A 16,807-nucleotide genomic window follows, 5' to 3' on the forward strand; every position below is an offset into this window, starting at 1 on the left:
TCTGCTCCTGCTCTTCCCACCCCTGCCAAGGCAAAGGCCCAGGCCTACAGCCAGCCGCTCAGCCTCAGCCGCAGAGCCCCCTAGACTCCCAGGGGGTACCAAGGGCCTGCAAGTTTCATCTACATCCAGTATACCGAAACTGGCCATCCTCTCCATGCTGGCCAGAACTGCGGTCTTGAGCCCATCTCCCACACCCCACCCCAGCCCCCTGCCTGCCCTGCACCGTGTGGCAGCACCCACTGGCCAACACCCAGGAGCCATCGTGCTCCGGCCTTCCCCAGTTCTCCTGGGACCCTGTGCTGCTCTCTTTGCCAGTGTGCAGAAAACTCCATTGTCCATCTCTCGCTCCATGTTTCCTGAGATCAGGGGCTCTCCCGGGTTGCTGGTGGGATTCTGACAGGGTGCCAAGTCTCCCCTAGAAGTCCCAAGGCGGAACACTGAGGAACAGCCCACAGCCTTAGACAAGAGCCAGAGCATGTCAAGGGAAGGGACCACTTTGCAGTCACGCGGAGTCTGACACAAGTATGAGCCAGAACATTACTGGCTAAGTTGACAAAACGTTCTGGGTTGTGCACGAGTATAACCCACGGTTCAGGAGATTCGACAGGATAAGCAACATCGTCATATGGAGAGGAGGCTCTCAATGGGCTTTTGGGGTCAAGTCCCACCGAAGCTGCCTTCGATAATACTTTTTTTAAGTAAACTCTGTGCCTGGGTCTCAAGCTTCTGATAACAAGATCGAGAGTCACATGCTCTACTGACTGAGCCAGCCAGGTGCCCCAGTGGTCACTCTGTAAGAGCTATCATCCTGTCCAAGTGATAAAAAGAGCAAGTTCCCTCCTAGGGCCGGGAAGAAATCAGATGGTCTTCAGTGGGCCCGGTGAATACACAGGGTCGGCATGAACTAGACACACACTCCTGTCTGGGGGCCTGTCTGCTCCGACTCGACCCCCTGAAATGCTTGAACTCTTTTCAGAGGAATGGAAATTCACATTATGACTAAAATTAGTCTGCTGAGCGTAACAAGATTGGCACATGTTCTCAGGGCTCTTATGTACGTGATCCTCACACTAACCCGGGGTCAGTGCCATCCGTATCTGTACAGCAGAAGCACCAGATAATAACTTGCCAAGGCCATTCAGCTAGAACGTGGTCCAGCAGGGAGGTGAGTGTCCGCACAGCCCTCCTGTCTCAACAAGAAGTTATGAAATCACAGACTGGGGGCTGGCGGAACCAGAGAGCTTCGAGGAAAACACCTGCAAAGGAACTTGGCTGGGTCATGAAACACACTGCTCCTGGACAGTGATCTGATCACAGAACCCTCAGCAGGCGACCAGAAGAAAAATCACCATGCTGACCACGAATGACAGGAAGACGTTGTCCACGCCCAGCTGGCACATGTGCCAGCGAAAGGATAAAGCATGTATGTACTTGCTCTGAAAAAAGGCACGTTTCCTAAGCCACCAGAGCATGGTGAAGACTCCAGGATTCCAAGGAAGAGTGTTCCATAAAAGAGGCAGCCAAGAACCGCCGGGGGCACGTGCTTCTCGTCTTTGGATCGGCCGCAGGCTGGCACTCCAGCCACACCCCCGGTGAAGATGCCGGGAGGCCCCCAGGAACAAGCAGTCACTTGGCCAAGAGCTCTCTTCCCGCCCTGCCTTGCCACACTGCCAGTGAAAGACCTGAATCAGGAGAGAACATGCACAGCCATGGCACACATCTAAGACTGGAAGTCCCAAGGAGCTGGAAGGGGTTAAAGTGAGTGGGATGTGGATGTTTATTCTGTAGGAAGAGCAGTAACTTTCATTTAAAAATCACCAAAACAGAGGCTGAAATAGGCATCGGGTCACCTAACATTTGTGTGGGAAGGTACACGAACTTCAAGTCCCTCAGTATTTTCATGCACTCATTCATTACTCTACAAACGTTCATTGGCAAGCACTTAGGACAGCGAGCACACATGGCAGAACGCAGCCTGTGCCCCCCCCCCCCGGGGAGCTCAGGGAGCCAAGTCTGGGGGCGAGGCCTAGAGCCCAAGGGTGGAAGAACAGCTGTGACCGGCGGTGGGGAGCACACACGAGGTGACGTACTCAAATTGCCCTCAACTCTGGAGATAAGCAACAAAACGTAGCTAAATTAAGTAAGCTTTTAAGTGTCCACACTGACCCTTTTAAAAGTCTCTTTTATGAATAAATTTCAAGCCCTCATAAAAGCCAGGTAAGAAAGAATGGGTCTTGGGGCACCTGGGTGGCTCAGTCAATTACACATCTGCCTTTAGTTCAGGTCATCATCTCAGGGTCCTGGGATCCAGCCCTGCATCAGGCTCCCTGCTCAGAGGGGAGTCTGCTTCTCCCTAGTCCACTCTTCTTGCCCCTGCCTGTTGTGCTCTCTCCCTGGCTCTCTCACAAATAAATAAATAAAATCTTAAAAAAAAAAGGGGGTGGGGGGAGAAAGAAAGGAAGGATGGATGGATGGAATGAATCTTGAGACTTACTTTGTGTGTCTGAATCTATTTCGTTCTCTCTGGAAGCCTTCGGGGTGTTCATCCTTCTTTCTGGACTAAGAAGCTGGTCCCCAGGCTGCACCACAACTAAAAATCACAACAGAACACACAATTTCCAAACACTTTTACTATTCCTTATTATTCAAATTTTCACATTCATGCAAAGATTTCAAGATGACAGACTAAGTCAAATGAGGTGTAGATTTCCTATAGTCAGTTTTAGATAGTAGCAGACATGGACATCAGTGTCTGGACTAGTCTGAAAGGCAAAGGACTTGACTTCTACGCTGAGATTTCCACGGCTCTCCACTGCCTGCTGCTTGTCACCTCCTGCCCTGGAGGTCTTTATCAGACAGCTCGTGACTCATTACTGCTAAAAGCATCACTGCGATCCCCAAGAAGTCTGGCTTTGAAAAATTACTCCCTAGATCTTCGTTTTCAAGCTGACTACAAATGCACAGATGAAAACAATTTAAACAATGAAACTTCAAAACACCCTCTAACATGTAAACTATAATGTCCAATTTTGGGGAAATTCTGGTTAATGACCCTTGTTAAGGACACTGTCCCTTAAAAAGAATAAGTCATTTTATTTTATAATATATTACTATTACAATGCATTATAGAAACAAGCATTTTGACTACAACAGAAAACAATCTTCCTAATGTAATCTTATTAAATCTTATGGTCATGTGGGACTAAAAGCATGAAACAGTCAAGTAGGTCCAGGGATCAAAGGGACATAAAATTAGGAGTATTTTTTATGAAAGCTGGAACTCCAAAATCTAAGCAAAATGACTACAAAAGCAAATTTAAATCCAATTCCAGCACAGAATCCAAGCCCTTGGAGATGTACACGAGGCCCATGTTTTATCCACCAAGTCACCTCCGGTTCCTGGTTCGGCCCCTGGTAAACAGGTGACATGAAATAAAGGCATGTGCTCCAATCTGCAAAGCTGAGTGCTGGTGCCAGTGACAGAGGAGAAAAACATGCTATGGCCAAAGACTCACCAGCTTCCAGAACGAAGCGGACACAGTGAATGAGAGAGCAGGCATGGGTCACCATCTCTGGGGAGGAGAGTGTGCTCCAGAGGCTGGGGAGCTGCAGGGCCAGGCAGCAGCAGTCCAGGCCCGCCTGAAGGTCCAGACTCAGCGGGATCTGCTCATGGATCAAATGCCATGCCAGGGCCTAAAGGGGAGGGTTGGCGTTACCAAAGGCTCAGGCCCATTTCCTTTCTGTCTTCAGGCTGTCGGGGAAGCAAACCACCCCCAGCTCTCCGGGAACTGGCCCAAATACGAGAAGCTGGAGGGACTGACTGCACTCCCAGAGGGACGGTACCCTGTTACCGACTCCCTTACATTCAAGCCTGACCACCCACTCCCAAGGGTGCCCAGGCTTGCTTCTCTGCCAGGATGGCCACCCTGATCTCACTGCTCCTCCTTCCTGCAGCTTCATGGACTCCTCTAGAAGTCCTTCCCTGACCACATGGTCTCCAGGCCAAGCTTCTCAGGGCTCCCAGGGTGCAGGCAGGCCCTGCCTCAGTCAGAGTCAGAGCCTGAATCAGAGAGCATGGGGCCTGGAGACAGCCAGGCTTGGGTTCAAATGCCCACCAAATAACCCACCAAACCTAAGCCCTGCTTTCCTCGTCTGTGAAATGGGACAACAGAGCCCATCTCGCCCCGCACACGGAAGGCATGGACTGCTGCTGGCAGTGACCATGCTGTACCAGAACTGTCCGCTTGCCGGCTGGCCTGAGCACCGCACCAAAACCTCCAGGACTAGTGTCAGCGGCCATCTGACTTGGCCCGGGTCCAGACCAGGGCCTGTTGGTTGTGCACCCTCCTCACACCTACCTCTCTGCCTGCTGGGAAGTGACGGGGGGAGCTGAGGCTGAGTCAGCCATGTCCTGCTCAGGCTAACTGCTCGGGCCCTCTGGCTGCAAGGATGCAGGCTAGACTGTTTGCCACAAGTTGTATGGAAAGGCGATGCACCCACAGTATGTACACATTTGGGGTTGATCATAAGTGCTAACACAGAGTGCTTAATTTCCCATGCCTGAAACATCCAGATTTTTACTCCATTTAAAACATAATAATTTTCCCAGACTAATTTCTTTAATTATCTAAAATCAGGATCCAAACTACATTCGAAGTGTTTCCTTTTCCTTAGAGAAAACATATTTAATGGATGTCTATCCAGAAATCGAAGGCATCTTAGAATCAAGGAAAGAGAACCACACACAAGCACAGGACTCTGCCCACTGTTTGGGAGACCCTGGAAGGTTTCTGCTCACCTCTCCAGTCATCCTTGCTTTTCCCCACCAGACCCTCCTCTAAGACCTGTGCCCTCGCCCAGACACGTCTCGGGGAGAAGGCATGGGTGGGAGCACAGGTCCCAGGCCAGCTGGAAAGTAGGCACAGGAAGTGCTGTGTGGCCAACATCACAAGGCACCTGTGAGGAGCCCCACAGCCAGAGGGGTGAATGGGCTCAGGAAAGTAGGGGACGGATGCAGTGCTTGACCCTTCGCAGTTATCCCCCCAGTGAGGAGAGAAGGTGCCCGACTGCATAGCTCCTGGGTTTCCTACTTCTCCAGTGACAGTCTCTTGGCACAGAAGCACAGACTTACCTCGAGGGTCATGACCACAAACTTCACAGTGTCCCTCTCCTTCTCAGGGGGGAGGTGCAAATGGCTGGGCAGTTTGGGAAACACCAGCAGGTACTGGGCCAGGGCCCGGGCCAGAGTGGTCAAGGACCAATATAACATGGCATCCCCTGAAACACAAGACTGTGGGTGAACACAATTCCAGCAGGAGCTCATGACCCGGAAAAGGCAGTCAGTCCATTCTCGGAGAATTTACGAGATTGTGCGTGTGACTCGGGACACGCTGTCCTCTGAGGCCTATGCTAGTGTTCCTCCAGGGGGAGGCTGAGGAATGGAAAAGGGGCAAATACACCAAAAGACAACTGGACCAAGGGTCCCTAGCCCTGTCTTTTGGTCATCTCTGCATATGCTTTCAGTTTATCAACAGCATTTATTGTACCTTTACTCAGTGCAAAGTACAATACTGTTCTAGGGCATTTTTTAAAAATAAAAGAAGTTTTAATTTTAACTACCAAATAGATCATTCAACTTGTTCCAGTAGGCAGTGGCCTCCACAGGCAGGAATGGCTGGAAGACATGATGGGCAGCAGGAAGCTGCTGAACCAGGCTGGTCACACGGTCCAGAGTTGCTAGGCGAGCTGCTTCAAAAAGGGGGCTCCTCTGGCCCCCAGAGACTTCGCGCATGCCCAGGCCCAGGCATGGGGCCAGCAGGCTTAAGTTGAATTCCTGAATTAGGATGTTAAAAGTTCAACAATTACACACTTTCAACCAGGCAAGAAAAATACAACAGAAGAAAGGATAATGCAAACATTTCGGAGAAAGCACAGACGAGTAAACCACAGCAATGTATTTTGAAGAATATTCTACTTCCCAGGATAAATACCATATGCTCTGTGAAGCATATTTCTGGTCTCTTTGGGGTACTTTGGTATTAAAGAAAGATTTTAAATTTTTCTATGCCTTCAGATTTGTTTGAAATAAGAAACTGAACATATGTGATTTATAAGTGATGAAAATACAAAATGAAGCTGACATGCCACCCAAGAAATCCGGTGAAACACCAAACACTCCCCGAGTTTGAGAAAGATAACTTATGTCCAAAGGCAGCCAAAATAAACCAAAATGGCCACAACTGTTGGTGAGAAGCAGCATTTCTATGACAGTGGATCCAGTTGTACTGGGTTTTGCCAACTTTTAAAAATTACTGAAGGATTTTTTGGGCCAATTTTCAGGTAGAATATTCATCTCAATTTAGGTAACATTCAGAAAAGCTTATGTCATCATCAGTAACCAAAACTGAACCTTTCTGCTACAGCCAGAACTTTTAAGCTATTAAAAAGTCCAATTACTGAATTTGAGAAATTCAGTAACTGGATCGTTAAGCAAATTTATCATTCAGCAAATCAGCTTTTACTGAATGGAGCTTAAATTGATTTTAGCAAGCTGAGTTTGAGCCAATGCAGTTTTTTCAACACAGCTCCTGCTGTCAAAGTGATGAAGAATCAGTACTTGGGAACATACGGCTGTGTGCCTCTGCCCCAAGTCCCTTCACCCATACCCGGTCCCTCCTTTGCTGCCCGCCCCCCAGGGCCCTGCTGTTCCCCATTCCCACATGGCCCATCAAGGCTGCACTAAACACCTGAGGGTTTAGCCAGCTGCTCATCCTTGGAGGTCTGGGACAAAAGCTGCCAAGGCTGCAGCTGGTCTCCAGTCCCCACAGGACCTGTCCAGGAGCTAAGGGCAGGGACACAAGGCTCTCCAGTCTCCACAGGACCTGTCCAGGAGCTAAGGGCAGGGACACAAGGCTCTGCAAGGCCTCCCAGCCTGCATTCCTGCATAACATCAAGGGTGGGGACGGGGACCTTATTATCTGTAGGGTGTAAGCCTAACTACACATCATGAATGGTTATATAACCATAGGTAACAGGGAGTGGGCCTCACTGGATGATGTAGGGGTACAGGGACCTCACCACATGTTGAAACAATGGCAGGGGTCTTACTAAAATCAACTTCCAGAACACGACGAGGATAAGTTAAAATCATCTAGCATGACACCATTTTCATACCTGTCCTCATGATGATGAGGACATACGTTGAGAACAGACTGCAACCTAAGAGAACCTCTTTTCTTCAAATGCATGGGAAGCTGAATTAGACACAATTTACCTCCTTTTGGACTCTAATGCAGCTGAAATAACGTCCTGTCCCACCTGGATTAGACTTACTCTGCGTCCTGCCCATCTAGACTGGAGTCTCCCAGGCTCCAGCCTGTATCAGTCTCTGCCATTAAGGCAGAAAAGTGAGTAGCCCATGTCCTAAGCTAGTCACATGAGGATAAAAAAAATCAGGCACCCTGCCAGCACCCCGCTGTTCTCCACCGTACCGAGTTCATCATGAATGTACTCATGTCACTGGGAGGAAGCCGATTCACCAGTTCTGCCCCTTCCAGCAGCGCAGAATCTGATCTAGTCCAGCACTGGGATTTGACTAGACGCAGGTACCAGTCCTGGGAAGAAGAAAAAGGTGGATAACCCAATGAAATTTGGCGTGGCTTTTAAGGGGCTTCAACTCTACTATGTGTGCTGTTTCTTTACCCACTGCCCCTCACATCCTGTGGCCCTATACCAAAGGACCAGTGGCCTCCTGGGGACTAAAAATGTGGCTTCTGTGAAATTGGATTCCAGCTGGATTCTAGGTGGCGATGCAGCCACTCACCAAACCACCAGCCTTTTCCATAGGAATCACTACAAAGGCTGTATCTTGGGACTTGTTGTTCCCACCTGGACAGCCTCTGCTTCTCCCCTCCCCTGGTGAACACCCACGTATCCTCCTAACTCAGTTCAAGTACTAGGGCAGCAGGCCCTCCACTCTGTGCCCTCGTCCTTTGTCCACCCTTTGCCTGGTGCTGCTCCCAACGTCTTCTACTGGGGTGTTTGCAATGCTCCTCTCTCCCCAAGGACAGTGCAGCATTCACCCTAGCACTGCCGTTCTGTGCCTAGACTATGGATTTTCAAACTCCAAGCTCAGGTCTACACTGACCTCCCTCCAGAAAGCAGGGTACCAAGGATCAGCCAAGGCCCCAAACGGTCCCCAGCTCTGAGATGTGAGTAGCAAGGGTCGTGACCACGTACCAGGGTCTTTGGGAAGGCACAGTCACCACACAAGAGGTCAGCAGGTTTAAGGAGAGGCAGACAGGCCAAGTGGGTGAGCACAACCCTATGCAGGCTACGGCTACTGCTTTCCTGACTCTCCCATCTCCCTGATGCCAAGATGCCAAGCCAGCATTTTCTTTTTTCACCCCACAGTTCCTGTTCATGCCTAGGCTGGGCCTCAGGCATACTGTCAGTGATGAGACCCTCTCCACTGCTGGCAAGGAATGGCAGGCTGGGAGCCCCCAAGGACCACACCAGGTGCCAGAATGTCCTGCTGCCTGAGCTGCCCCACCACATGCTCCAGATTTGCCAAAGATGTAGAAGACACACAGGAATGGCTGGTGTGCAGAGTGGGCTCCTCATGCCACATGCACACGGGCTGGACACGTACTTTGTCTGGAATCATGGTCTCCAGTGCCAGGGGCCCATCCCCGTCCAGCGGGTGGGACGTGACCGGAGGAGAAGGGCCGCGTGAGCCAGGTGCGGTGGCGAGACGAAGCCTGTCCAGCAGGGAGTAGAGCCTCTGGTGTCTGGAATCCAATCACACGTGGGGTTAGAGCACAGTCTCCCAGGTTATGAAATGACAGTGGCTTCTTAAAGCGAGATGCAACATGTTTGACACTTTCTCTTCAGAGCGTCTCAACAACACTTAGACACAGCATGATGCAAATTCAGACTCTAGATTATTTTTAATAACCACAGTTCATGCCCCACAAATGTTCTGCAGAGATTTCATTTAGACTCAAACGCTGTAGCAGGCAATACATGGTTTAACAGCTAATAAAAGCATTCTTTACAAATGCAAAAGAGATAATCTATTCTAAGATCCAAGCAAACAAAATCTCCCATTGATTCTCCCGACGTAATACAATGTATACCAATCTGTGTTCACTTCACAGAGGAAGCACCACATCTGGCAAAAGATATTTATAATCTTCTTCATCTGTGCAGAATACTAAGTCTGGAGTCAAAAAATAAGAGTCCGAACTTCTACCATCTGCTAGGAGAGCAACAACCTCATGATGCAAATCACAACACGACTGGGCCCAGCAGACTGGAAAATCACGAAAACCGTGTGCTGCCGAGCAGGCTGGATGCCTTCCCAAACAAGGACGCTGGCAACGAGCTACCGTGTGGCAATTCTGCTCTGTTCTTGCTCTTCTGTGTGCACTCCTGCGAGTGCACACACACCTTCCCCCATGTGGAGGGGAAAAAGGTGAAATTCAAAGGTAAAATGTATTTTATTTACTTGTGTAAACAGATAATAGATGTCACGATCTCTGATAAAGGCTTCTAAAAGACTAGGCAGCGGAATTAAGTGACAAACATTAGAATGAGATCACATTTTAACGAGACGCAGATGTCATTTTTGCATGCCAGGAGCTAGGTAACATCTTTCAAACTCGCCAGCTCTCATGTGGCAGCTAGTTACCTGCACTGGCTTGGCTACGATCAAACCGGTCACTCTCATTCTCCTGTATCACAGGTGGTAGACACAGGCAACCTGGACACGCACGGGCCTCAGCCAGCCAACAGGATGCAGGCATGTCCCTGTCACCACAGGTGACAGGTGGCGCTGCCCGTTCAGCTCCCTTTTCATAAAGTGAGAGCCCATTTTGTTGAATTTAGGAAGGTTTTCTATTAGGGCCTTTCTGCAGCGAACTGGTCTAGAAGGCACATCGGTCTCCCACCCAGAGTTCATTCCCTTACAAATCTAAGTGTTTCTATGGAGAAGGAAGGGACGCCTGGAGGCAGCATTACCTCTGCGCCAGCCCGCTGCTCTGAAGGTACTCCTGGATCCTGCTCAGCTCCTCTGCGGGCAGCTGGGCCGCACTGCTCTGAAGGAGACAGCAACACATCAGCCAAGTGCGTGCCATGGAAGGAGTCATAATAACCTCGGCGTTCACTTCAGAGGGAAAGACCACAGTGTACAGTTTGTTGTAGGAGAGGCACACAGGCAGAAAGTACGAGAAGTGCTCCTGTCCGGCACACAAGGAATGACTGACTCGTGCACCTCAGACATGCTTCTCCCAGGGGTGTGTGAAGAACATGTCAAGGAAGGAGAAAACCAGGCAAGGGCTCTGCCAGCCCTGCAAAGTTCTCAGTAAAAATCAGCGTCAGTGTTTTTCTGGTACCTGTAAATTTGCAGCCAGAAGCATTTCCACCCGGCGACAAGCCAGCGTGTCAACCATGCGAGCCAGCACACGGAACGGAGTGCACAACAGCTTGTCCACGTACAGCGTCAGCACAGCACCTGACTGGCTGAGGTGGATCCCTTCCAAGCACTGAAGTGTCTTCTTCAGGGTGGTCGGCTGGTGGGGGGGCATAGGAAAGCAGAAAGAGCACATGATGGGCCAACGGGAGTCAGCAGTTTAAAAATTCCAATAGTACATTTCTGTGGTGGGGAAAAAGCCCCTGACTCGCTCTGCCAGTATGAGGGAGACTTACGGTGGAAAGATTTTCACAGCGGGACTGAATTGCCTGGATGAAGAGGCCACTGGCGGCAGAGTTCCGGTGAACAGCACTAATGAAATCCTGCACGGGAGGCTCGTGGGACAGACTGATGAGGTCCTGGATATGATTCACGATGAGCCACGTTAGGTGCTCTGAATCGTGCAGGTTCTGACACTGCAGAGAAGGAATGAAAAGACTCGTTCTCAAGTAGATAAGGACAGAACAGATGCGGATGCCCCAGAAAAGGCCAGAAGAGGTGGTAAGGGGAAAACAAATTCCAAAGTATAATCCTCACTGAAGCTATCTAGTGTCTGACCACCAATGATCATCAGGGTCGGAACTGACCTCACAGCCTCTGGCACCTTCTACCCTCCACTGGGGCTGAAGAGGTTGGTGGTCGGACCCCACCCGCCATGGGCACCTGCCAAGGACCGGCAACCCCACGGCAGAGGACCAATAGGGGCAGTGCTGCCCTGCCCCCGGGTGACGACCCACACCGTGATGTGAGAACAGGTGACACAGCCTGGTCTGTCCAGACTCTGTTGGTCTGGCCAACAGAGAGTGCTCCCCAGTTCTCCTTCTCCAGCTCTGTGACAGGCCAGTGGGGAAAATGGGTTCCCTGTACCTGCCACAGTTTTGACAGAATTCCTGAATCCAAAATATGAATAGATTCCATGAATCAAATGGACATTAAGGGGAGAAATTTAAGATTTATAAGGAAATAAATATCCATCTTTGAGGATGTATGATGCCTTTTCATCTTAATTCATAATCCTCCTAGGCAGAAATTATAAAATGAGACCAATTCTTCGACATCTGGTTAATGATTAATATTTTCCATGTGGTATAATTTGATAGTATTAGTTTATAAAACTAGTATTTTCCTTACATTTCTGTGAAAGACATTATACAATTATACTAAATTATTTCTCAGAAGTAAAACAAGATAGAAAAACTAATTCAACATAAAGAATATTAATCAAAAAATCAGTAACAATTAAAAAAAAATCTGTATGACAACCACCACTTGCTAAGAGTGCCCTTCCTTTTCAGTTGAGAACGTCACACGCTTTGCTGTGTGAAAACAGTATGAACATGGTGCCGTGTTTGTGCCAAAGAAACACACATGCTGTAACCAGTGGAGAAAAAGCACCAAATCCCAGCCAAAATGCCACAACAGGTTTTTTGAGTAGTGCAGTTATAAGGAGGCTGTATTTTCTTGTTTATTGGTTTTTATCAATTTTCCATGTTAAAATGTGTTTCTAGTTTTATGGTCAAAAGCTCTACAAAAGTTATTTTTAAAAAATGGATGATTCCAAAAAGAATTCATTTTAAAATGCAACAATGGACACCAACCTCCTCTGCACAGATGGGACGTTTAAAGCAGAACCCCACTCCAAGTCACCCTCGCTGAGGCGGTGACAGCGGAGTGAAACCTTCCATAGACAAACCTCCACATCCGTGACCAGCCGGAGAAGGATGGGACACCTGCTGTGGCCCCGAGGCGACGGCGGGATGTCGGTCTGCAGGAGCATCCCCTGCACTGGGGCTCTCTGGCCCCCTGCCCGCCGGGACCTGTGTCCTGACTTACGACATAATCGCAGAAGAGAATGAGAGCTCCCCTTCGCACTATCTCTCTATTGCACATCCCAAGCTTGCAGGCCGCACCGGGGTCCTCCTCCTCTCCAGGCATCTGAGGGCTGAGTGACTTCGTACTGGACAGACTGCGTCTCCTGTAAGGAGCAACAGATGCACTGACCATGTTTCTGGGATGAAAACAAGCTTCTCTTCAAAGCAGATGACCAGAAGCTCAGTTCCTGTGCTGAAGCAGACAGGGTTTCAGTCCTGCCGCACACTCTTAGTGACTGACTTCTGAACCGTGGCAAAGCACGTGTGGGTGTCCCAAGAACATGGAGATCTCACGGGTGAACAGTCCAATGCTCAACTTAAGGCAGAATCTGCCATGAAGCCGCACTTACTGGTGCTTAGGCACTGAACTCCCCCTGACTGTGCACGATTCCCAGCGCGGATCTGTGAGATCGCCGCGCCCATCTGCCAGGACAGAGCCCTCATGCGGCTGGACTTGACCACAGGACGAATGGCGAGATGCTGCCACCCTCACTGGCCCACAGGGGACGTACCACCACGCCACTGTCGGAGAGCACTTCTGCAAAACTCGCTCACCACTTGCGAAGGTTACTTCACTTCTCAGTCGACAGGATTACACCCTTGGGATTCCCCAATGCTGCCACAAGCCCTCAGACGCACATGTCGCCACACCTGTGAACAGCCCCTGACTGCAGAGCCTAACCAGGGATGATACCCCTCCCTTAGCAACATCTCTGCTGAGGCTTAGCAGGGACAGAGGTCATGTGAGGACAAGGATATTCTGAAATTTCTCAACTTTTCCTACAACACCTCAAAATTTACAAGAGAATTAGTATAAAATATTCTGCAAGTTAAAAAAAATGTCCCAACTGCAATTTCCCTGTCCTCAGCTGGTGAGTGGATGCGCCACGACTATTATCTGTACCACGGAATACTATTCACTGGTCCGAGTGAATACTATTTACTCATCCAAAGAACGCACCAATGAGCTGTGCAAGGCCATAAATGAGCTTTATATCTCCTGCACTAAGTGACAAAGCCAGACTCAAAAAGCTACAGACTGCAGAACTCTATCCATACGGCATTCTGCAACAGGCTGAACACAGGGATGGAGCACGGACCGGTAACTGGGGGGCAGGGGGCTGAGGGTGACCACAGAGGACAAAGAGGACATTCTGAAGTTATAGAAAGATCCTATATTGTGACTATGGCGGTGTTCACCTGATAATATTTGGTACAAAAGAGTGTGTTTCTGTGTAGCGTTTAAGTCATAGGTCAATGAAAAACCCACCAACAGAAACACCTCCTCTTCTCAGCCCTCCAGTCAGCCCCCATTTCATGATGGTACGGCTACAGGGGGGCCTCTGTGGGGAAGGGGGCAGAGCCTGCAATTCAATTTGAATGTCAACCCATGTCAATCCAAACTGAGTCCCAGCTTGTAGTGGGCAGCCCTGGAGACCTCAGGACAGATGCAGCCAGACACTGACGGGGAATGAACGCCCCAAATCCAGGGGGCCACGCCACACCCCCAGTGCCATGGCACATGCAAGACCATAACAGGCCACCAGAAGGCCAGGCAGACTGGAAACAAATCAGTGAAGACAGAGCCCCCAAACAAGAAGTGGCCAGAGCATGGCCTCTTCACTCGCCTGAGAGCCTGCCTCCAAGCTGGGGAGGTCACTGTCGTGTGGGACCACATCTATCTACTGAGTCTCCAGATACAGAAAAACGGAGGCCAGCCCTGTAGGGAGGGCCTGGTCAGTGTCCTGAGACAGAAAAGACAAAAAAGAGGAACACAGGTGGGAAAGGAAGAAGAGGAGTCTGACCTGGGGATGATACTCATGTGGTCACAGAGCACGGTCCAGAGCCCACGGAAAGCATCCTGGGGCCGATGCGTGAGCCAGGCCAGCTCTCAGGATGGGAGGTCAGGACAATACCAGCTGCACTTCTACAAGCCAGCAGCACACCACGGCACCATTTAAACAGCATTCCAAAACATGGAAGTGCGTTAAATACGAGAAATACTTGTACATGACACACTACGAGATGCTGTTGTGGCAAATTCGAGAGTGAAATACCCAAAGAGAGACCATGCTGGAAGACTTAGCGTCTGGATGCTGGACGCCAGTGCTCCCACTGTCCCACACCAGCCACAAGCTCCGGTGAGAGGCCAGCGGGCTCTTGTGGACACTGCCAAGCCTACTCTAAAACGTATCATGGAAACACAAAGAACCTACGGAGCCAAAACTGTTTTGGAAGTCAAGAGAGTGGGGGGACCTGGCAGGGTAGCCAAGGCGACAACACTGTGTCGGCAGGGGAGGCTCCAGTTGAGGGGTGTGAGTGGAGCCCACAGGCAGATCCGTGCGTCTAAACTGCACCGCGCACTGAGAAAGTGCCCAGAGAACTCACGAGAGAAAGTGTGGTCTTTTCGCAAAAAACGGTGAAAGAACCACCCTTTGGGGGGTGGGGTCGGGAGAGGACTCTTTACCCTCATGCTTTGTCACCCACAAAAATTAATTCAGAATGATAAACGGCAAAGCTACACAATTTCCGGAAGAAATCATGGAGGAAAATCGTGACCCTGGGGTAGGTAAACATTTCTTGGATTGAACAGAAAAAAAAAACCTGATGCACTTGTTTCAATAAAAACTTAAAAATTCTGCTCTTGAAAAGAAACCATTAAAAAAATAAAATGGCAAACCACAAATTGAGAGAAAACATTTACTTAGATCCATAATATATAAAGAACTTACAACTCAACAACAAGATAGCAAACAGTCTAATTTCAAACAACTGGCGAATATCTGAATACATGCTTTACGACAAGATCCACAAATGGTCAATAAGCACATGAAAACGTGACCACCTTTACTCGCAAGCAGTGAAATGCAAATAGGGACCCCGAGAAGCCTCCGCAGCCGCTCCGAGGGCATGCAGGGAAAGCTCCCAGGCACCACGTTTCGTTGAGGGCCTCACGCCCCATCTCCCACGTGTCCTCCCCTCCAGAGCAAACCTCCTCTTGGGGACTATCCAGAGCTGAGTGCTCCAAAATGTGCCCACTTCTGTGATCCCTCTTCCTCAACTTTTACTTGGAAAACTTTGAAGCCAACAGAAAAGCTGAAAGATGAATTCGATGATGTCACACCCTCTCCACCTAGATTCAACCACTATGTTGCCACCTTCACACACACATGCACACCCCACACATGTGCATTCACACATACGATTCCACACGCATGCTCCACATACACATACACACATGCTCCGCACACGCCCACACTCTACACATATGTGCACACCTCACACATATGCACTCTACACACACGCATGCACTCTGCACATACACAAGCACACGCCACACGTGCACTCACACTTTCTGGCCTGCACCACCTGAGAGTATTCACGTCGGTGAAGACACTTCACCCCAAAGTACTTCAGCAGGGGTCCCTGAGAACTCATCACCACAAAACAAAAGGTCTCCTAAAACTCACATTCAAATTCCCTCCATTATCCCAATAGTGTTCTTTCTGGATGTTTTACACCCCAGATCTGTGGAAGGCCCTTCCTAATCAGACTGGGGTCCACCCTCCCACTTCCTCTTGACCCCACTCTAGGTCCCTCTGCCCTCACTACCCATCAGCCAACAAAAGGAGGACAAGGAGGAGGAGGAAGAGAAGGTGGGAGAAGTAGAGGGGAGGTGGGAGGGGGAAGGAAACTCACACACCCACGGTGGTGACAGACAATTTCTCACCTTCTGTCCACCTGCACATACCTGCTAGTATCAGTGGCTAACTCAAGCCCCAGCCCACCAAGTCCTCCCCACACAACTCAACTTCAGATGCCCAGGGGAGTTTCCTGGGGAGACTGTGAGAACATGAAAGCCCAGGATCCTAATCTCTAAGGTACCCAGCTACCAGGTCCAGCAGTGAGCTGGGTTGCAGTCCTGGTCCCTGGAACAAGCCCCCAGTGGCTCTGAGGCACAGTCCCTAAGGACTCAGGACCTGCCCTGGATTCCTGGGTTCCATGGACCAGAGCATTGGCAGTACCCGGGACCCTAGCAGAAAGGCAGAGTCCCAGGTCCAACTAGTGATCTGCTAAACCAGAACCCGATTTTAATAAGCTCGCTGGGGGATTTATATGTACAGCAAAGAAGCACTGAAGCAGACACTTGTTTCTGTTCCTGACTTTCACAGCACATCATGTTCTCGAAGCATTTCCAATGTTCTCACTGGTCTGTCTCCCGCAACTAAACTGTAAGCACGCAGAGAGCAGAAAACACGTATTATTTTTCTTTGCACATACCACAGCATATAGCACAGACATTGAAAGATGCCTACTAACACTGCGTTTTCCACCTGAAAGCAATGGAGTGGCCCAACTAGGCCCCCAGGCCTCACACAGCTCAGCCTCTCCACAGTGAGCAGAAAGGAGCTGACCCCCACCCTGCTGCCCTTGCCTTCTCTCCTCACCGTGGGCTCTCGAGGCT

At 49.8% G+C, this 16,807-nt stretch overlaps 1 protein-coding gene across 3 annotated transcripts in view; it reads right to left on the reverse strand.

The window, feature by feature from the left end:
- HTT (huntingtin) overlaps positions 1 to 16,807 on the reverse strand; it is a 138,802-nt gene that overhangs the window by 21,915 nt on the left and 100,080 nt on the right. For all 3 annotated transcript variants that reach the window (XM_044267886.1, XM_044267885.1, XM_044267884.1), the window contains 10 exons: positions 12,305 to 12,446; positions 10,708 to 10,887; positions 10,395 to 10,571; positions 10,021 to 10,097; positions 8,651 to 8,789; positions 7,491 to 7,613; positions 5,620 to 5,833; positions 5,132 to 5,277; positions 3,516 to 3,693; positions 2,495 to 2,590 (listed from right to left, as the gene is read on the reverse strand). In XM_044267886.1, the coding sequence (XP_044123821.1) occupies positions 2,495 to 2,590; positions 3,516 to 3,693; positions 5,132 to 5,277; positions 5,620 to 5,833; positions 7,491 to 7,613; positions 8,651 to 8,789; positions 10,021 to 10,097; positions 10,395 to 10,571; positions 10,708 to 10,887; positions 12,305 to 12,446 (1,472 nt within the window). The remainder of the gene's footprint in view (positions 1 to 2,494; positions 2,591 to 3,515; positions 3,694 to 5,131; positions 5,278 to 5,619; positions 5,834 to 7,490; positions 7,614 to 8,650; positions 8,790 to 10,020; positions 10,098 to 10,394; positions 10,572 to 10,707; positions 10,888 to 12,304; positions 12,447 to 16,807) is intronic.

The sequence above is a fragment of the Neovison vison genome, chromosome 11, assembly GCF_020171115.1.
Source record: "Neovison vison isolate M4711 chromosome 11, ASM_NN_V1, whole genome shotgun sequence".
Classification (NCBI taxonomy): domain Eukaryota; kingdom Metazoa; phylum Chordata; class Mammalia; order Carnivora; family Mustelidae; genus Neogale; species Neogale vison.